Here is a 22,961-nt window from a genome sequence, read left to right on the forward strand (position 1 = left end):
CAGTACTAAAATATTATCGTTCATTGGACAAGATATCAGCTGAATTGATATTCGTCATTATAAAAATTGTTTACAATCAGTATATTCATGTTCTACTTTATTAGTTAACTCTCTGGAAGGAACAATTAATCAAGTTTACTAGATTTTCGTATACGAAAATTACCGCTTGAAGTTATAATGTGTATTATTTCATATGAAAAATTCATGTTCCCAAGGCGAGTGAAAACAAATTAAGGATATTGGTAAAAGGAATAGAGGTTGTGGAGATAGTTGGATTTTCATAGTTTAAATCATAGACGCTAATCTTAGCTAGTCCACTACTTTAAACCAAAAGGCACCGGATATCCGCCTTGTCGTAGTATAGCCTCCCTTGACAATGAACATTAACGATCACGCCGAGGATAAAATCCAGGATCCTTGAACTCAAATTGTGAACGACTAACTTCTAGACGACCGATGACATGTCGCAATATTTCCTAACCATCTTATGCTGCATAAACTGAATAACTGCCTCATTACGAACATGAGGTTGCGAATATGCACTACTGAGAAGTACCATACTAGGAGGAGACATCTGTTGACTACTTCCTGGTTTTTAGCAATGGTCCAGCTAATATTAATTCATGATTTAAAGTATGAAGATTATGGATAGTTTAGTCTTACATGGATCAGTGGTTGTACTATTTTATCATTATACAAGACGTTTTGTATTACTCACTCTCTTTCTTTTCTTTTCTGTTAGATTCTTCGAAAAGCCCTCATCACTCATTACAATCAAGTATAAATCAAAAGTCTTATATGAATGAAAATGAGATTAAGGAAGAAACAGAAAAGAAATCAAATCTAAATGAAGAATTCCCACCACCTAATGAATTGAATACCACGATCAGTGACTTTGACGATGTTGCTGATGATGATGATGACGACGGGGAAGTACTAAACAACATTCATTGTCTTTCATCTGTAACACCATTAAATCTTTCCATAGACAATAAACTTATCAATAGAAATAATCATGATAATTGTACATTTGATCTAATCAAACCTACTGTAAATTTATCATTTCCTTTTCAATATTCTGGTTACTATGATAATTGTCATCCAATAACTAATATCAATATGCATAAATCGGAAAGTCATATAAACGACAATTCAAGCAATACTGTAACAACGGTAACAACAACTAACCGTGTCTATAATAATGATTATCCTATTAAAGAGAATGATGGAATAAATAATCGGAACACTCAACAATTTCCCACTCGACTTCATATCATGAGTAATTCAAACAATAATAATAGTAATAATGATAATGGGAAGAAATCTAAAGTGAATCAACAAAATGATATGGAATCCAATTCAACAGAATGTTTGTGTAATGCTACAACGACGACTACTACTACTATCACTAATTCATCTGTGAAATCTAGACGATCAAAATGTCCAAAATCATTGAAATACACACAACTGTAAGTTGTATTATAGTAAAAAAAACTGATGTAATGTTTAAAGGAGTTATGTTGAAGTTTGTTTAAGGTGTAGACTGTGTTCTTCACAGATTGATCTCAATTGGAGTATTATAGAAAATCAAAGAAGACTGAACAACCATCTCGTCTTAGTATGGGACTTCCTAACAATGTGTACCCAATGTTTCATCAGAGGTTGGACTCAAGACTTTTAGGTTTTACGGAGAGTACTTAACCATTATAACTCCTGGGTTAGTGTCCAATGATACAATCTTGATTTCAATCAATTTTATAATGTAGAAAGACGATCGTTTAATGCCATTAGTGATAACTATTTCACTATAAACGTGTTTAAACTCCACCAGTCCCATATTATAAAGAAACCATTGTCCAATGCTTTCTGATGTTCAAAGATACATCAGCTGAGATTAGTCTGTGATAAATACAACCTCAAGATATGTTTATGTAGTTTAAATAGTTGAAATCATGAGTCAATTAAAGCTAGACCAACATGGAAAACGTGGGAGCACTGGACGGTCGCTTCTTCCCATTGCGGGACTCCTCAGCAAAGTACATCTACGATCCAGCCTCTCGAGATTCGAACCCAGAACCTATCAGTCTCTCGCGCGAGCGCTTAACCTCTAGGCCATTGAGACGGAATCCAACAGTGTTAATGTCTAGCTTCAATCGATCCACGAAATTAAGTGTCTTCAGTGAATAGGACGAAACGGCCGTTCAGTGCTTCCAGGTTTTCCATAGTAGTCTAGCTTCAATTGACTCATAATCTCAACTATTCAACTTACTATAATATCCACAAAACCCCTTCTGATATGTTGATGTACTCATTTCTTGGAACAATTTATGTAACAATTCTATAAATTAAAAAAATACTAAACCAAAATTATTCACAAGTCTATAACTATTTTGGGGGTACATTAGTTTCTATGTATGATATAAATTTATTAATAATTGAATAGAGTTCAATTAAAATATCTATTTCTAAGGGAAATAATTGTAACCAAGTGATATACAATAAAGATAATTATTAATTATTCAATATAGAATGATACAAAAAATTGTTCCAAGTTTGTAGATTTTGCTACATTGTCAAAAATATGACACATTTAGTAAGTTACATATAATGTAAGACTTGACGTAGTTGACTAAAATAGATCTACGTAACACACTTTACGTTAGAATAACGAAAGAGAGAGAGGGAGAAAGAGAGTTAATAAATTTTGAAGCAAAAGATTTAAAATGATAATAGTAAAATCAATGATAATGAAAAATTCGACAAAAGAGGAGTCCCATAATGGGACAAAACGTCCGTCCAGTGCTTCAAGGTTTTCGATGGTGGTCGAGCTTCAATTGACTCATGATCTCAACTCTATAAAATTACTAAAATCTCCACCAAACTCCTTCTGAAAAAGAAAATATATTACACGTATTTATATGGATGGTGGGTAGCATTGGAATCCAAGACCAACGTTTCGTCCTCTTTAGGACTCGTCAGCTGAATGTACCACCATCCCAGAGTTGATGTTCACTCCGGGACTCGAACTCAGTACTGTTCGCTTCAAATGTCATCACGTTATCCATTTAACTACTGAGTCCTATGCGTATTAGTATATATTTAAAATAATCTCAGCGATTGAAATGGAAAGAACTGTAACATCTCATTTGGTAAACTGATTCTGAATTCTTCAAGAGAAAAAAACAACTCGTATAAACACTTAGTTCCCAGGTTTTGTCAAATTGCTTATTAAAATCTTGACAAATGTTCATATATATATGAATCACTGCTACAGATTTCTAGCTATTTCAGTTGTCATCTCTGTTATAGGAATTTGTAAGGAGTATTCAATGTATGGCAATAAAGAAGATAGTACCTCTTAAAACGGTTCACTTTAATAGTCGATACTTTTATAAACATGTAGTCATATTTCAATATTGTTATATCGATTGAGTGTGCACGTGCCCTGTTTAATATATGAACGTGATGATTCCTGCCAATTAGAGAGCAGTGAATTTATCGATCACCCAGTGATACACAAAAGCCGTATGAGCAGTTTTGAGTACTTATCAGTCCTGCTATCTGCCTAGCCCAACCAGTTAAGTCCAGAACACTAATAACAGCCTCTGAAATATGAATCATTATTCTCAAACATACTGGGTTTATATACCAATCATCCAGACCACATCGTACCATAAAATAAAAAACAACATTTGTACAAGATTTGGCCAAATGTGGCTGTGAATAGGGGAAACAGTAATTAATAGACTAGAGATAACTCAAGAATGGTAAATCGTATAATAATAGTTTATAGGTCAAAATAAAGCTTATAATAAGAGGGACACAAATATGGATACTTTAGTTACTTAACAATATACATATCATATTGGTCCATAAATAGTCCTCAAAGTTACCATTCATATCATTACCATTATCATCATCTATAACCACTTTTCATCTTAATTTCATATCATCTAGCACGTTTAACATATTTCAGCTATTTCAGTCAATAAGGGTGCATAGCCTTATCAACTGATTTATCACTTCCATCTAATAACCTACACCTAATTTTAACATAATTCACTCAGTGATTCGTCTATGAACTGAACAACTGAGAATTCATGAAGTCAATTTTCAACCTACCAATGTTTACTTAATGAATATTAACTTATAATTAACAGTTAAAAATGGTATTCATGTTCTTTCATATGCTAATCTGAACCTTTTTTGGAGTGAGTTTAATCACTGATTGACAAGAGTAAACAACAGTTATGTCATCAAAATTTGATACATTACTTTTTCCTTAATCTAATTTACATAGCTAAGTATCAAAAACCCAAGCTAAACTAATTTCATATTCATTAGTCAGTAGTTGCTAAAACAAATTTTAGTTAGACTTAGCACGTTCAATTCCAATTTTGTGATTCCAAATAGGTACTTGTAGTGAAATAGTTGAATCACTTAAATCATATTCAATGGCTCCAGTTTGTAGCCTCACATAAAGTATTTCGTTTTAAGCGATTAATTAACTCTACTAACTTTCATATTTAAGTCATGGATTACAGATAGATACATTTATACGTACTTGGTATGAGTCACATAACAAAATAGATGTACGTACTTGTGACAATGCTTAATCTCTCTCTATATATATATCTGCTATGGAAAGCAGTTTTAAAGTTTGTTAATATGAATGTTTTGAGTCTTGAAATGTTAAGAAAGAATCTCTGTCGATAGATGATATGTTGTGATCGACAGATAACTATAACCCTATACTAATAGATAACTAACTATTCATGGGATCAAATTATTGATAGACTAGTTCAAATGAAATGAGATTCAATGATAATAGATCAGAATAATGAAGATGATTATGTATCATCTAACAGATGAGTGGTTGTATCATAAGAGTTTCTCAGATCACTCATTTCTCAATGAAGTTATGATTTGAATATCAAACTAAATTCTTGTTCACCACAAATTCACATAGCATAGGTTATTGTAATTAAATGTAGCGGATGAAATGATTTTAATGAAGTTCTATCGCTAAATTATGACTGGTAGAATTCCAACAAGTTAGCAGAGAAATAGTTCAGTCTCTGTTGGGGTCACGGGTACTCATTACCGATGTGTCCTATACTGAGAAGAAGCAGTTTCTAAGTGTTCCCTAGTCTTTTATGATACTCTAAATGAAATCAATCTGCGATGAATATTACCTACATATATAGAATGACTATTCTTTACATATTTACTTAACAATTCATCTTAATTTTTACTTTCTATTAATCTTTTTATTTATTCATAACAGTAATTGTTTAAATCAACCTAGCAATACATCCAGATCAGAGGAATCACTTTTGTTTAATACTCAATTTACAATGAAATGGTCAGATGATGGTAAACAACAAAGAACACAAAAATTAAAAATGCTAGGAAATGATAAACTTGCACAAATTAAATGTCGTTTAGAAACTAAAGAGTTATGGGAGAAATTCAATGAATTAGGCACTGAAATGATCATTACAAAATCTGGCCGGTGAGTCAGGAATTATTACTATTATTGTTATTTGATCATGATTCTTTTTATTATGAATGCGTGAAACTGTTAAATCTCCTGAATAATGGTTTATTACTGCACTTAAGTTTTATAAATAGAGATGGATGGTGGCTAGCAGTGGGATCCAGGATGCACGTCTCACTCTATTTGTAACTCGTCAGCTGAATGTACCTGCATTCCAGAGTTGATGTTCACTCTGTGAATCGAACCTAGTGCGTTTCGCTTCAAACGCCATTACGTTATTCACTTAGCTACTGAGTTATGATAGCCACTAGCTTATGCAATGGGGTGAAGTTTAGTTCCTTTTGTATTGGCTGTTTCAATCTTCCCGTTGATGTTAAGGACTGGAATTGACTAGACCCTTATTGAAAAAATGTGCATCCTGTGCGGATCGCCTCGATACTGCTGGCTACTATCTGTCTCTGCTTGTAATGCATGTGACTTAGAGAGATATCGATTAGATCTGCACAAGATGCACATATATCAATAAGGGACTGGTCAATTGTGAACCTTAACGTCAACGGGAAGATTCAAACAACCAATACAAAAAGGAATTCTACTTAAGTTTATTATTGAGTTTGTTTACTTGATCAAGCTACAATGAAAGTATGGGTTAGTATCGATCGTATTTTATATCTAGACTATGTATTTGCCAATACAGATTAGATTTTAATTAATCAAGGTCGACAGACTGTATCCAATACACTTGAATGTCTGTTATCTATTTTAAAGTAAATATGGTAAACCGTTTAACATACTAATTTACTCTCAAGTATGTAGCATAAAATTGATGAAATAAGAATAACCTACATATCATTGAATGTTTTCATCATAGATTTACTCCAACTAGGAAACTTCTGGAAAACAGACAGCACTAGATGGTTATTTCCATTCATGTGTTTTGAAGTTGTACAACAATGTTCATTGTGAACACTGGTAAATATCTGATTCAAGGTTTTTACGATTCATAACAGGCATGACTTCAATCTTCTAAAGTATTAAGTTTTCATAGTTGAAAGCGTGAGTCAATTGAAGCTAGATCACCATGGAAAACCTGGAATCACTGCTCTGGCGCGAAACTGGTAGGTCCTGGATTCGAATCTCGCGAGGCGGGATCGTGGATGCGCACTGCTGAGGAGACCCACAACAGGACGAAACGACCGTCCAGTGCTTCCAGGTTTTCCATGGTGATCTAGCTTCAATCGACTCACGCTTTCAACTATGAAATTACTAAATCTCCACAAAAAACCCCTTCTGATATTAATAAGTTTGTTAAGTTTGAGATACAATGTGACCGTGATTTAGTATCCTTTGTAGTGCAGTTTCTATTCACAACTTGGTTGAATACTACCAGTCATAACTCGTGACAGTCTGATGAAAATTATTTTTGTATCATTTAATAGACTGTCAATAACCATTGAATTTATGAAAGCAATCTTAGTTGAATGACAGAATTACTTCTGAGTCTAGTTAGATTACAATATATTATTGTTAACTTCTGTAAATTTTGATAATCGTTAATAAACAGATCATATCAACTAACGACTTGTAAATGAAGCTACCGTCATTATGATTATTTATTAACAGGACTATTTTAGAATAATTTTTCCCTAATGGAAATACCTGTACAAAGAACAAATATCATAGTAGAATAACATGATTCATTTTGTACTGTTTATTTGAATCTTCCCAATAATGTTTAGGAATGCAATTGACCAGTCTCTTATTGGCATATGTACATTCTGTGTGGATTTCCTAGATATTGCCTTAAGTCATAAGCATTATAGGCAAAGATGGATGGTGACTAACAGTGGAACACAGGACGCAGAAGCTAAGTGGATAACGCGATAGCGTTTGAATTAAACGGTACTAGGTTCGAGTCACAGAGTGAACATCAACTCTGGGATGTGGCTATACCCAGCTGACGAGTCTCATATGGGACAAAACGCGCGTCATGGATTCTGCTGTTAGCCATCGTCCATCTTTACTTAGAATAACATGAATTCCCTTATTTTACGGATTCACCTCAACTACTTACAACTTAAAACCATGGTATTGATCATTAAAACAAAGCAAGTATACATACTTTACATTAGAAGCATCTTTTGAATAAATTGTATTAACATGTGAAGATAGAATAATACTGGGAATAATAAACTATAATATGGGACTCCTCAGCAGCGCGCATGCACTATGAAAATACTGAAATCTCCACAAAACCCCTTCTGATAATAATAATCATATGCTCACTAGTGACTGACTTCAAGAGATATATGTCCTGGAGTTCTAGTGAGAAGCAGTGACCAGTGAAGTTCAAACCAGGTCTGTTGTGAGATAACAACTCATTGAAGACAATTGGTGAACGGTTGCTCAAACTTCGTGGATTGGTTGAAGTTAGACATTAACACCGTTGGATGCCGGCTCAGTGGTCTATCGGTTAAGTGCTCTGGCGCGAGACTGATAGGTCCTGGGTTCGAATCTCGCAAGGCGAGGTCGTGGATGCGAACTGCTGAAGAGTCCCACAATAGGACGAGATGACCGTCCAATGCTTCCAGGTTTTCCATGGTGATCTAGCTTCAATTGACTCATGCTTTCAACTATGAAAATACTGAAATCTTCACAAAACCCCTTCTGATAATACTTAATTAGAAATATAAATTAATGATTCCATTTTAAAACCTTTATTTGTTCTTTTTTTTTTGAAAAAAATTAATTTACAGACGAATGTTCCCTGTAATTCGTGCATCATTCAGTGGATTAGAATCTGAAGCGAAATATTTAGTATTAATGGATATTATACCAGTTGATTGTAAACGATATCGTTATGCATATCATAGATCAAGTTGGTTAGTAGCTGGTAAAGCAGATCCAGAATTACGTTTAAGACATTATGTACATCCAGATTCACCATTTACTGGTGAACAATTAATGAGACAAACAGTATCATTTGAAAAATTAAAATTAACTAATAATGTATTAGATAGACAAGGTTATGTAAGTTATGAAATCTTTTTTAATTTTGTTATTCTAATATTCTAAGGTTGTTGTCAAGCACAGTATCTACAGAATTGTTCCATTCTGTTTAACAGAGTGTGAATGACAACATCTTGTTACTCATTACTTACTTACTTACGCCTGTTACTCCCAATGAAGCATAGGCCGCCGAACAGCATTCTCCAACCCACTTTGTCCTGGGCCTTCCCTTCTAGTTCTATCCAACTTTTGTTCATTCTTCTCATGTCTGTCTTCATTTCTCGGCGTAATATGTATATGGAGCAGTATATGGAGCTTGCATAGATTCAGTTTCATATTAGAAGAATATCCCAATTGCCCGTAATTTCAAGATTACTCAAGACTATAACAGATTAGTTCTTTTATTCTATGCAATCGATATTTTGGTCACATACAATTATGACATTTAGTTTTAAGAAAACTAAGTTCATTCGAAATGAGATAGATGATCGGATTTTGATATTTTGAAGATGGTGATTTGAAATAATCGACAGGAAACCCCACTCGACCTAGGTTTCAGGCTATTTACCACCCTTCAGTAAAGTGTACCTGAAATCTTGGGGCCACAGATGTTGTTACTGAGCTATACGGGCAGTAACTAATCTCCTGTAAGATGGAGATGTATTTACAATTGATTGACCACTGGGTAGTGACCAATGTTATATATGTCAAAGTTCTTCTTAGTTCTGATCAAATTTTATCCATCAAGTATGGTATGCTTAAATGACAGCACTGGTTTTGATAAACTGACACTAGGAGAAAAATAATAGTAGTGACCGTAGCGAAGAAGATAAAATATATAGAATAAATCATACCAGTCAATCAAATGAAATGGATCAGTTTAAACATTAACGAATACAATAGGTATGATGTATGAAGTACGTAGTTTTGAAAGATGCTAAAGCAGTTAGTACTAAGACTTTAAATCTTCTTGATATTTCGTATCTGTCTAACCATAGTATATCTAAAAATTACTGATTTTTAGATATAATATACAAACTACTGTCAATGATAACTACAAGTAGTGTTGCATAATCTAGAAAAGTAATCAAAAGTGATCAAGAACTAGAGTTTCTGGAAGTAATAAGAATTAATAATCCATAGAATAAAAAGCAAATGATAACTATTTACTTTGACAAAGGAGAAGAAAAATGTGAAATTCGAAGAGGTGATAAGACGATGGGAGAATAGGGGATTGAACATGACTATTTTGTATAAAAGGATCGAGTTTAAAACAATGAATTGCTATAAACCCAGTTGAACACAAATTCATTATCTAAACCTCTTTTAAGCCACTTTTTTTACATTGTAGAAGATATTGAACTACGATTCAGATGTGACTTTAGTTGAGTTTTAGATCGATTTGCATTCCATTTTTAGATAATCATGTAGGACAGTGTTCACTTAGCTATTCAGTTCTGATAGCCACTTGTTTGTGAAATGGAGTGAAGTTTAAATTCAATTGGTGTTGTTTACTTGTATCTTCCCATTGTTATTTAGAACTGTAATTGATCACTTTCTTGTTGGCATATGTACATCCTGTGCGGACTGCCTTGATATTACCTTAAGTCACAATCTTTTTAAGCAATATCGAGGCAATCCGCACAGAATGCACATGAATTAAGAGGAGACTGATCAATTGCAAATCTTAAACATCATTAGAAAGATACAAGCAAACAACACCAAATTTATTTATTTATTTATTTAATCATTTAATCATATAAATATTGGTACAATAGGGCACCAGATATATATGCGCCACACAAATCTCATTTGATTTATAAGAGGGCTGTGATACTGCCCGGGTCCCCAAACTGAAGCAGGTGGTTTTCTTAGGGAGCCACACAAGGAGCCTTTGACCTAAAGATCTGATCCACAAGGCAGTGGAGCATCGTAAGGAGATGAAGTCACATGGTTGCTGGTGACCAATGATTGATTCATACGCCATTTGTTCCCTTAGGATACTGGAGCCAGCCCATGTGCACCATTGGTCTGGAATGAGGGTTTTCCAACTCCACTAGGTGAACTTTCCATATCCACCAACCCGGTTAAAGCGCCGGACATTCGCTTTTTATCCTCTCGATTTCGTAAACAACAATAATGCTGTGAGAAGGTAGTGAGTAGGACTTCCCTGGCATAGGCTATATACGCGTGGCCATGTGAGAGCATTTCAAGAGAGAGGGCGAACTCTCCCCACTCTCGACCATAAAAGAGTATTTGGGGGCACAACTACCCTATTAACTTTCTTCTTATAAACATAGATATTCTTTTTAAAGTATTCATCAATAAGATAACTTTTTTTTCTTTTTCTTCTTTATATTATTCTTTTAATATATTTTTTCTTTTTAGATTATATTAAATTCAATGCATAAATATCAACCAAGAGTACATTTAATTCAGTTAGCAACTAATTATAATGATAATAATAATAATAATCAATTTAATAATAATAATCAATTTATTATGAATTCATTATTAACATCAACATCATTACCTAAATCATTAGATATATTACCAAATGATAATATTAAAACATTTACATTTCCTGAAACTATTTTCATTGCTGTTACGGCTTATCAAAATCAATTAGTAAGTTATAATAATAATCATAATACTTTTTTGGTTTTAAACTTAAACTTATCCTAATACATTATTATTATCATCATCAGAAGGAGTTTATTTTGTGAATGTGTACTGCTGAGGAGTCCCACAATAGGATGAAACGGCCGTTCAGTGCTTCCAGGTCTTCCAGGGTGGTCTAGCTTCAATTGATTCATGATTTCAACTATGAAAATTATTATCATTATTATTGTTATTATTATTATTTAAATATATAAATATATTGGTACAAGGTGAAACTGAATATATATGCACCATACTTTATCATTCAATTTGTATGAAGACTGGGATATTACTAGGGGTACCTATACAAAAGTAACTATTTTAATATAGGGATCACTAAATTACAAATTACAATTTTAATGGTTGATAACTTGATGATAAAATTTAAAGTCAACCTCTTGAATTATGTTAGAATAAAATTCACTTAGTATTGTTTGTTTGAATCTTCTCATTGATGTGTTAGGACTGCAACTCGTCAGTCTTTTATTAGCCATATGTGCATATTGTGCGTATTGTCTCGATATAGCCTTAATTCACAAGCATTATAAGCAAAGATGGATGTTAGAATAACTTCTTGGTTTATAACTATAACTTAACTAACATCAATCAATAATGAATATCATATACAAATTATACTAATCATAAGAAAACTTTAAAAAAGAACGACTAATATACGCTTAATACTTTGACTGAACCATGACTGAATCAATCAGAATCAAAATAACGACTTATTTTGAGAAATTTTAAATACTAACAAGTATTTATTTCATGAATAGCTATGAGAAAACAATATTTTTATATCACCACGTAAAATGTATTGTAGAAATACGTTTGTATAGTTTTATAAGCACAGATGGATGGTGGCTATCAGCGGAATCCAGGACGCGAGTTTCGTCTTATTCGGGACTCATCAGTTAGACGTCTACTCCGGGACTCGGACCCAGTACCATTCGCTTCAAATAAGTAAACAATACCAAGTGAAATTACCAGTGTATAGTGTTTAAAACATTATAAATCTTAAAAAGAAATTATTTTAGTTATCATTTAACATAAAATGATAGTGTGAAAAATATCGAGTTGCCACATTTGATATATGGGTTTTACATAACAGTTGAACAAGTCAGTTCTTGTTTCAGTCTACCTTTTTATGAGAAACTCACAAAAAATCATTTTTCATTCAGTAAAAGGTTGTGGGGACTTTTTGATCTCACCGAAATCATGAATCGATCTAAGTTAGACCATCATTGAAAAAATGGAAGCGATGATCAGCCAAATTTGTCCCTGTACGGGACTCCTCAACAGTGCATATCTACAACCCGGCACTTTCGATCGTGTGTGAACGCTTGACTTCCAAACTACTGAGTCGGGATTCGACAATATCAGTGTTTAACTTCAATCAATTCTCGACATTGAGTCACTATATTCGATTGTCTTCAGTGGGAAAGTGCTTCATAACCGATACGATTTAGCTCTACTGGTTACAGCTTCTCACTAGAATTCTGAAACGGCTATCCAGTGCATCCAGGTTTTCACTGGTTGTCTGACTTAGATCGGTCCGTGATTTCAGTGAAATTACTTTGCAAGTTGTTTACCGAATATTAAGTGACTAAATGAAGTAAGAATGTTAAAACAGGTCACTATTTTTCCACCTATCAGTATTAGGAATATAAATATAGCAACGATAGTGGTTCTGATGTAACCTCATCTCTATAACTCTCCGGGGAACAAATTATTAGGAACTTTTCAGATTATGATGAATTTTCTTCAAAACTATTCATGGTTATTAAAAAGTTTCAGGAAGAAACTCTTAGTATGTGAATAAATTTGCGCATAGATTGATGAAGATACATCGAGATAGATGTACAAAATTAAGATAAGAAAATTGGTAATGAACCTTGAAGAACAAATGTACTTCCTAAAACAGATCTTAATCGAATTCGTTAATTCTGTTGAGGATTACTTTTGAGTCATAAAGACTCTCTGTTGATTGGCTGTAAAGTGGTTTCAACATCATACTATCATTCTGAGAATCGTTTATTCTTACCCCTATGCTATACTTTTATCATCAAACCGCGTCGTTATTAATAGAGGAATTATATACAGGGTTATATATGGTACAAATTGCGTCAGAAACCTCAGGATATTCATATGAATAGCCTCCTTGTCATTATCTCATCCATAAAACGATTTTTAACCCTTTAAATGAACTCGGATACAAACCGATCTTGAATGAATGATTTTCTGTATGGAAAAATAATTGATTTTAGTGTGGAAAACATAGTTTATAAATCTTGAAAACTCACTAGATATATAATCTGAATTCCGTTACTTGATTAAAAAATGATTGATTTACTCATTGGCCAATAAGTAGTATGCAGATTCAAGATCATTTCAAGCGATGCCCTAAAGAGAGAAGTATGATGTAACATGATATACTTTCTTGATGAACATCAACCATAAATGTTATTTACAAACTTTTTAAAGTTCAGTTAATTAGTGCGTCTTTTTTTCTCTTCCAATTTTTTAAGATAACAAAACTGAAAATTGACTGTAATCCATTTGCTAAAGGATTTCGTGATTCTTCACGTCTTACAGAATTTGAAAGGTTAGTTATTGTATATATGTATGGATATGTTCATATACATTTTTCAGAGTGTAATAACGTTGATATACTCTTAGCACTTCTATTAACTCATCACCAATATAGACAATTATATATATATATATTTTATATAGTTGAGATCATAAGTCAATTGGAGCTAGACCACCATGGAAAACCTAGAAGCACTGAAAGGCCGTTTCGTCCTATTGTGGGACTCCTCAGCAGTGCGCTTCCAGGTTTTCCATGGTGGTCTAGCTTCCAATTGACTTATGATCTCAACTATATAAAATTACTAAAATCTCCACAAGACCCCCTTCTGATAATTATATATATATATACATGCTCGATTTAATATCTGGCTACATATATCATTAGATTACAGCTTATTATCTTAAAAGTCCTTTAAATTGCATTATAATGTCAATATTTTCAAATATTATTCGCTATCTCAGTCACTGAATACTTTCTATAATGAGCTGAACATACTTTGAAAGCTTAAAACCCACATAAGAACCATCTTACCTTCTTTGAAATTCTACTTATTATTCACTTATATTTCATTAATGAGGTGAAGTTTTGTAATTGGACTTAGTTAATTGAATTATTATCATTATTATTAAGCATACAATAGGACCAATTCAGAAAGAGATGATGTTCTAGAAAATATAATGGTTCAGAAATGGTGGACTTGACCATAATGTCTTATTAGCTATTTATTACAAAATTGAAAAGTTTAAAATTATGGTGTAGTATTCATCATGAGCAAAATGTTGATTGTAGATTATAATACAATTGACCCCTTTTACGACTTTGAATAAACTAAGAAGAACAATGGACTCAGATTATAATGGAGGTGGGATTCAAACCCATGCCCTTTCAGACTGGTGCCTTAAACCAGCGCCTTAGACCGCTCGGCCACTCCACCTACATTGCATACTAAAAAAAAGTCTACTATCATCAATTATAATACGAATTCATTTTTAATTCATGGGTTCTTATCAACTGTTTACATCCTTATTCTATTTAAAAGATTACATATCAATAAGTGGTGAAAAACAGTGACTGAAAACTTATAGTGACATGTATTATCAGCAGTATATATGGTCAGTTGAAGATAGATGTAGAAAATACAGAGCAAGCGGGTTAGTAACTATCTAGAATTGGAAAATTAACGTGATGGATGGCTGATTATAATAGATTTACAAAGATATTAAGAATCGGATAACCGAAAATCACCCAGTGTATTAGTTATGAGAACTAGTGAAAACCTGAAAACTTACGACAATTGTTCCATGTTTCATGTTTGATTTAAAAGTCGTAGGTATTTCTATAAGTAATATCAATTCGTAGCTGGCATCACTGACTGATTTTATACATCTATTGAAAACCAAGAAATAATCGATAGCAGTTTCATCCTAGTAGGGACCTCATCAGCAGCCTGCACTTTTGATAATACCAGATATTTAACTCAAGAACTTTAAGTCTTGAAGCGAAAATCAGTTAGTCATAATAGTACCATACAACATACATGATTGCTTTACAAAAAGATAATAAATGTAAGATTTGATATGAATAATCATTTCTTATGAAAGTAAAAAGTTAAATTGTTATATAAGCTTAAGCAAATAATAATAAATGAAAAGGATGAAAGTGAAATCTCAACAATATACATCGAAATCATCTATATAATTAATGATGAACTTGTCTTGATCAGTATAATAAACCATATTTCTTCTAAAAATGTAACATTTTATCTCATTAGTGTGAAATCCAGGATGCGCGTTTCGTCCTATTCGGAACTCGTCAGCTGGATGTACCTGCATCTCAGAGTTGATGTTCACTCTGGGACTCGAACCCAGTACCTTTCGCTTCAAACGCCATTGCGTTATCCACTCAGCTACTGAGTCCTGATAGCCATCTACTTGTCCATCTTTGTTTACAATGCTTGTGAAATAAGGCTATATCGAGGCAATACGCACAGTATGCACATATGCCAATTACAGACTGACCAGTTGCAGTTTTAAACGTCAATGGGAATATTCAAACAAACAATACTAAGTGAATTTTATCTCATTTCCTATTACTTATTTTCGACATATAAAGAATTCTCTATATCAAAAAATAAAAGAAATTCATTCAATTCCTTCCGTATTTTAGTGGTTATAGTATTCAAAGTACGCAAATTATCATACTAACTTATCTATCTATCTATCTATCTATCCATCACAGTTTATGAAGATTCAACCAATCAATCTATCCATCTATCTATCTATCTATCTATCAATCAATCAATCAATCTATCTATCTATCTATCTACCTATCTATCCATCTACCTACCTATCTATCTATCCATTTACCTATCTTCTTCTCTAATATAAAGTCAGAAGCAGATCACGTAGTTATAGTTGTATTATTTTAAAAGAAAAACAGATTACAAATTTACATTGTTTCTATTTTTGTACGTGTATATAAGTGAAATTATGATTTCATATGTGCGTATTCTAATGTTTGATGTTATTCTCAAGTATCAAGTTAAACATGCCTCAGTTTTAGATTTGTGTTACTAAATGATTTAATTCTATTTTATCATTTAACTAGTTCCAATGTTTAATACACGTGGCATAACATTAAAATGTGCTAATTAGTTATTGATAATTATGAGATGTAAAGGTTTTGTTTATTTGTAGCCTTTTTTCTAGGTTTATTAACACATGGTAAATAGGTGTTGTAGTTGTCTCTTGTTGTTTGTGTGTGTGTGTGTGTAGAATGTTGCTAGTGGTAAATTAAAAATTGATGATTTATACTCAACTGATTGAAATCAGATAAATAGTTGGCAACCAGTTAATACCATAACGCCGTACATGCAATGTCGAGTAGTCACTTGAGTAAAACGTCTTACTGTAACTCGGATGATAGCATAAGATCAATACTAAAGATGAGCTAAACATGACGTTCATTACTAACCCAGTGACGAACCAATGTAAATATTTCAATCATACAGGAATTCGTGCGCAAATTGAATAGTTCAATGGTGGCGTCTCAGATTGCAAAAAATGAATGGCATGGGTTTGAATGCAACAAGAAGCGTCAGTTCTCTCAAGGCTTCAGCTACACTTTGTTGACAAGTGTCAACTAGTATGCAACTTAGGTTCAAGGCCGTCTGTAGACTAATTCTAACTACTTTGTGTCAGAATATAATGTATAGGATATCGAGTCGCTTCAGATTAGAGACAAGATTACAATTGAATCGACAGAATTTGGTCATCACTGAAGATCAGGCAAACATGAAATTAATTACTTCTCAGTGATTAACCATTAAATAATCTGAAACTACTTGTTCTTATGAATACTCCGTCTGTTTTTTATTTGAGTTTAACTTCATTATAGACCTGTTGCTAGAAATAACACTCTCGTCGACTGAATTTTCAGGAATTGATCTTCTACCAGGAGGTTCACTTATCGACTTAGAATACGCAGATGACATAGTCCTGTTTGGTGAAGACACTGACAAAATGCAGAGTCTTCTGTTGGAACTCAGTAATAATGCCAGGATGTTTGGGATGCGTTTCTCCCCATCCAAATGTAAATTGTTACTCCAGGACTGGCCTGCGTCAACACCTGAACTAAGAATAGGAAGTGAAGTAGTCGAACGCGTCGACAACTTCACTTATCTTGGAAGTCTGATCAGCCCTAATGGGTTGGTGTCTGACGAAATCTCAGCACGGATTCAGAAAGCTCGTTTGGCTTTTGCCAACTTACGTCACCTATGGTGAAGACGAGTTATCCGTCTATCAATTAGGGGACGAGTATACTGCACAGCAGTTCGTTCTGTTCTACTTTACGGCTGCGAAACATGGCCATTAAGAGTAGAAGATACTCGTAAGTTACTAGTATTTGATCACAGATGTTTTAGAAATATTGCCAGCATCTGCTGGGATAACCGGGTAAGTAATAGTGAGGTTAGACGCAGGGTATTAGGGAATGATGGTAAATCAATTGATGAGGTCATGAATCTTCATCGACTGAGATGGTTGGGCCACGTGTTACGTATGCCTGAACACCGATTACCACGACGCGCAATGTTGACTAGTGTTGGGGATGGCTGGAAGAGAGTTAGGGGCGGCCAAACCAAAACGTGGCATCAGTGCTTGAAGTCACTAACTTCTAGTCTGAGCCATGTTGGTAGATGCAGACTACTTGGTTGGGGTCCACGTGACTATCGTAACCAATGGTTGAAAACTTTGGGTAACATGGCTCAGAGTCGATCACAATGGCGTAGGTGCATACACTCTTTATCTTCCTCTAAACCTTGAGATTAAAATTGCTTCATAACTTTCTTCCTTCCTATACTATATCCTTATATACAACCTTTCTTTATATACTACCACCACTAAATTAATTACTTCTATGAATCCGGTGTTGATCTTGTTGTGCTAACGAGGTATGGCAACTTGGACTGATGCATATATGTGCCTGGTCCTACGTTGTAGCTGACTGACTGAGTTCATGACATGAAAGTGATACGATAGGAATGTTTACTTGAATAGTCATATGTACGATTCCCATCTACAGTGAAATGAGCATTTAAAAACAAAACAAACTTTAGTAGTTGAAACCTACAGTGGATTTACTTTCGATAAAATTTGAAGCTCAGGTGGATGGTTTTGCTTTTGTTCAGTTCTTTCAGCTCAATGATTTAATCACAGAGCTTTGGTTATTGTTATAGACATCTATATAAAGTAAACGCTACTTCTGTTATCCAGAAAGATCACTAAACTTCTGAAATTAAACTATCCAGCTCAGAGAACTCAATAACATTAAAAAATGTGTATTGTTATACACAGATGAACATTTTGTATGTTCGACTTGCTTGTTTTATTACTCATCACTTCTCAGTTTGCTCCTTTTGTTTCAGTTACTTTTGTTGGATAAAGTAACTGCAATGGGTTCTGTCATCATTGATCTAAATTATGGAATAGAAAGTCTACATTGAGTGCTAACAAACGTCATATTTGTCTTGTCCTTAGTGATGACTGATTTTTATTGATCAAGTTTCAATGCGGTCATAGTTTAAGTGACAAGATATCGTACGCATTATATTTTGATGTTTGATGATTAGCAATAAACTTTGAATCTAAGTTTCGTGCCTTCTGCCACTTATCAAGAATGTGTACTTGTAACATTCAAGGAAATGATGCTTTCTATGGAATTCAAACTTGTGTCACAATCACTTAGCCACTCAGTTATAAGCTAATAATAATATTTTAGTCCTATAAAACATCATTCATGGTTTATCCTCTTAACATTAAAATCAAAAGTCCACCGCCCTTTTTTGTAAAAGTGATTCGGTTCTATTTCCATCCATGATATAAATTACTCTCCCAATGCTGTTCAGTTAAGTGTATTGTTAAATTGTTACATCAGTCCTGTTGATAATTTTTTTTGAAAATGCTTCAAAATTCTTTGTAACACATTGAGTACATACATTTTTACCGTAATAATAAGTGACTTATTATGATGCAATAATTTGATAACAACATTAGGTAGCCCCCAAATGTCCTGGTACGGCCGAGAGTGGGGACAGTACGCTCTCCCTTTCCAAATGCTCTCACATGGCCACGCGTATATAGCCTCTGTCAAGGAAGTCCTACTCACTGCCTTCTCACAGTGGCATTACTGTTGTTTACGAAATTGAGAGGATGAACAGCGAATGTCCGGCGCTTTAACCGGGTTGGTGGATATGGAAAGTTCACCTAGTGGAGTTGGAAAACCCTCATTCCAAACCAATGGCGTACATGGGCTCCAGTATCCTGAAGGAACAAATGGCGTATGAATCAATTGTTGGTCACCGGCTACCATGGGACTGTATCTCCTCACAATGCTCCACTGTCTTGTGGATCAGATCTTTAGGTTAAAGGCTCCGGGTGTGCCCCTTCCGGTTTGGGCACCTGGGCAGTATCCAAGCCCCTCAAAGGAATGCAATGAGATTTGTGTGGCGCATATATATCTGGTGCTCCTTTGTACCAATATTTATCTGTTCAAATAAAAATAATAAAAAATGAATGGTTAGTAACACAGATCAGATTATTTTCGCATCTGAAAAAAAACTTCATCATTATTACTTTTCTTATTGAACTGAATTCATTCAACACTTTTCGGCATCGTATCTTCCCTCAGAGCATCTATAATTCTATGCTCTTATTTAGTCCACACATACACAAGAAAATCACAGCTTTTTTGTATAGCAATAATAAGAATCAGAAGAGGTTTTTGTGGAGATTTCAATATTTTCATAGTTGAAAGCGTGAACACTTATCCTCTAGACCACTTAGCCGGCATCCAACGGTGTTAATGTCTAACTTCAACTGATCCACGAAGTTGAGCAACCGTCTTCAATGAGTTCCTATCTCATAACAGACGTGGTTTGAACTCCATTGGTCACTGCTTCCAGGTTTTCCCTGGTGGTCTAGCTTCAATTAACTCATGCTTTCAACTATGAAAATAATAAGAATACCATAATTTAATTCCTTGAATACAATTCCAATCAAATAGTATACTTTACAAATATAAACATTTTTTGTATATTCATACACAAGTAGCGACTATTTCATTGTTTATCGATATTTTCCTACATGTCACGCCAAAAAATAAAAACAATCACAATACTAATGACAGTAAATACAAACATAACTGATTTGTTTATCACTTCAGTTAGTAATAACCTTTGAAATTACGTACAGTAATAGATACATAAACGAAGATTCAAACAAACAATACTAAATGAATTTAAACTTCACGCCATCGCACAAGCAAGTGGCTATCAGGACTCAGTGGCCGAGTAGATAACGCGATGGCGTTTGAAGCGAAGGTACTGGGTTCGAGTACCATAGTGAACATCAACTGTGAGATGAAGGTACATCCATCTGACGAGACCTAAATGGGACGGAACGCGCGTCAAACTGGATTCTACTGCTAGCCACTATCCATCTTTGCTTGCCATGATTTATCAGTTAGTTAACTAGTTAGTTTCTAGTTCATTCTTTCTATCCTTATCAATAACTACACATATCACATGTGGAGAAATTCAAACACTTTACTTCTACCCGAAGTTTGTGCTGATGATGTCGTTCAGAAGGACGATGAAAGCTCCATGACCAAACCATCCAGCTCAGAGAACAAACCAACATCAAAACTACACATATCATTTATTTTAAATGCCATCGATGTTATTGTTACGGATTGTTATAGAGAGAATAAACAACAACTTAATGGTTAATAAATTGTCGACAATATTTAGATCAAAGAAATAAGAAGGGTGACAAAGAAGAAGAGGGGGTGGGGGTTAAAATTATGAAATCCTAATAAACAGTGAAACAAATAATTGGTGAAAGGTTGCTCAACTTCATGGATTGGTTGAAGTTAGACATTAACACCATGGATGTCGGCTCAGTGGTCTATCGATTAAGTGCTCTGTCGCGAGACTGGTAGGTCCTAGGTTTGAGTCTCACGAGGCGAGGTAGTGGATGCCCACTGCTGAAATGTCCCACATTATCATTAGTTTATAAAATTGTTTTCCATTTATATCAATCTTAAGTTTGTGTTATTCAGTAGTCTCTCTCTCTCTCTCTGTTTTCTTTATACTGTCACTATCAAAAGAAAAACATTATGGTTATAAGTCACTTTTAAGTTGTTGAATCGTTTATATTTATAAATCTTTATTCATCAGATTATTATTAAAGGCGACAATATATAGATATATACTAACAGAATTCATGATAACTATATTCTGTAGAATATCACACACACACACAGACACACAGACAACGAGTAAAAGAAATGGGAAAGTGAAGTAGTTTGGCGACAATTTATGACATTTCTATTCAATCTTAATGAACAAGTGAACATTTTTTTTGTATAATCATGCCCATGTGAAGAGAAAGAGAATGAAGGATGGTGTAGGGTGATAGAAATTGATTTGTTTTTCATCATTATTATTCATCTTCATTTACCAGTATAATGATTATATTCATGGAAGAGAGTGGAAGAATCGAATTTTTGTAAAAAAATATATTAATGGCATTGTCTCCAACTTTTGGAAAGTAGCACAGTTAGATACTCTCTTCCCATGTCTTCCTTTTATTTGTTGCTAAACAACAAAATTTTCTTTTAAACTTGTGGTTGACATATTCATTGATAGACAATAAATACACGTACAGATTGAAGTGTATACACCTGCATCGGTGATTGTAAATACTTGTGTGAATACATTCATTGACAAACTGTATTTGTTTACATTGTCCACATCTACAATGAAATGTAAACGTTAAATTGGTTATGTTGGTGATAATGATGTTAACTGTAGTTTATTTCTCTTCTTTACTACTTAATTGGTAAATATGACATTTAGTTAACGGAATAGTTTGATACAACTTTTTATAATTATTGTGTGACTGTAAGAAATTCAAATGAAGTTAGGTAGGGAAAGTTTGTTTACATTACATATAGATATGTATTTGTATCTAGTCACATTATCCTACAGTTTATAACTTTGACTAAAGTAAAGGACAATGAATATGGTTTTATATGACGAACATTATTCTCCTAGATAGTTGCAGTTTTTTGTTAACAGATAGAATATTATCAGAAAGGGTTTTGTGGAGATTTCAGTATTTTTCATAGTTGAAAGCGTGAGTCAATTGAAGCTAGACCATCAGGGAAAACCTGGAAGCACTGGAAAGCCGTTTCGTCCTATTATGGGACTCCTCAGCAGTGCGCATCCACGATCCCGCACTCGCGAGATTCGAACCCAGGACCTATAAGTCTCGCGCCAGAGCACTTAACTGATAGACCACTGGGCCGGCATCCGATGGTGTTTATGTTTAACTCCTACCAATTCATGAAGTTTGAGCAACCGTTCACTAATTGTCTTCAGTGAGTTGTTATCTCACAACAGACGTGGTTTGAACTCCACTGGTCACTGCTTCCAGGTTTTCCCTGGTGGTCTAGCTTCAATTGACTCACGCTTTCAGATAGAATATTGGTTTTTATAGTTTACACCACGGATTAGTTAAATAACCACTAAAAACCAAGGAGTACCGAACAACTATTTCGTCCTAGTATGGAATTTTTTTAGAAGCTATCAAGTGCTTTCTTGATTTTCAATGACTGTTTGACTAAAATCAATTTTTG

General features: G+C 33.9%; 1 protein-coding gene and 2 non-coding genes across 3 annotated transcripts in view; 1 reads left to right on the forward strand and 2 right to left on the reverse strand.

Moving 5' to 3' along the window:
* Smp_003900 (putative t-box transcription factor tbx20) overlaps nucleotides 1–22,961 on the forward strand; it is a gene marked incomplete at both ends in the record, with an annotated part of 44,625 nt that overhangs the window by 16,023 nt on the left and 5,641 nt on the right. Inside the window, 5 exons of the mRNA XM_018793086.1 lie at nucleotides 743–1,469; nucleotides 5,288–5,515; nucleotides 8,257–8,530; nucleotides 10,898–11,137; nucleotides 13,699–13,775. Coding sequence (XP_018647634.1) covers nucleotides 743–1,469; nucleotides 5,288–5,515; nucleotides 8,257–8,530; nucleotides 10,898–11,137; nucleotides 13,699–13,775 — 1,546 coding nt within the window. The remainder of the gene's footprint in view (nucleotides 1–742; nucleotides 1,470–5,287; nucleotides 5,516–8,256; nucleotides 8,531–10,897; nucleotides 11,138–13,698; nucleotides 13,776–22,961) is intronic.
* Smp_tRNA_00858_Leu_AAG.1.1 lies at nucleotides 14,618–14,696 on the reverse strand. The gene has a single exon. It is a non-coding gene (tRNA).
* Smp_tRNA_00846_Gln_TTG.1.1 lies at nucleotides 15,609–15,675 on the reverse strand. Its single transcript has one exon. It is a non-coding gene (tRNA).

Source organism: Schistosoma mansoni, chromosome 1, assembly GCF_000237925.1.
Source record: "Schistosoma mansoni strain Puerto Rico chromosome 1, complete genome".
Taxonomy (NCBI): domain Eukaryota; kingdom Metazoa; phylum Platyhelminthes; class Trematoda; order Strigeidida; family Schistosomatidae; genus Schistosoma; species Schistosoma mansoni.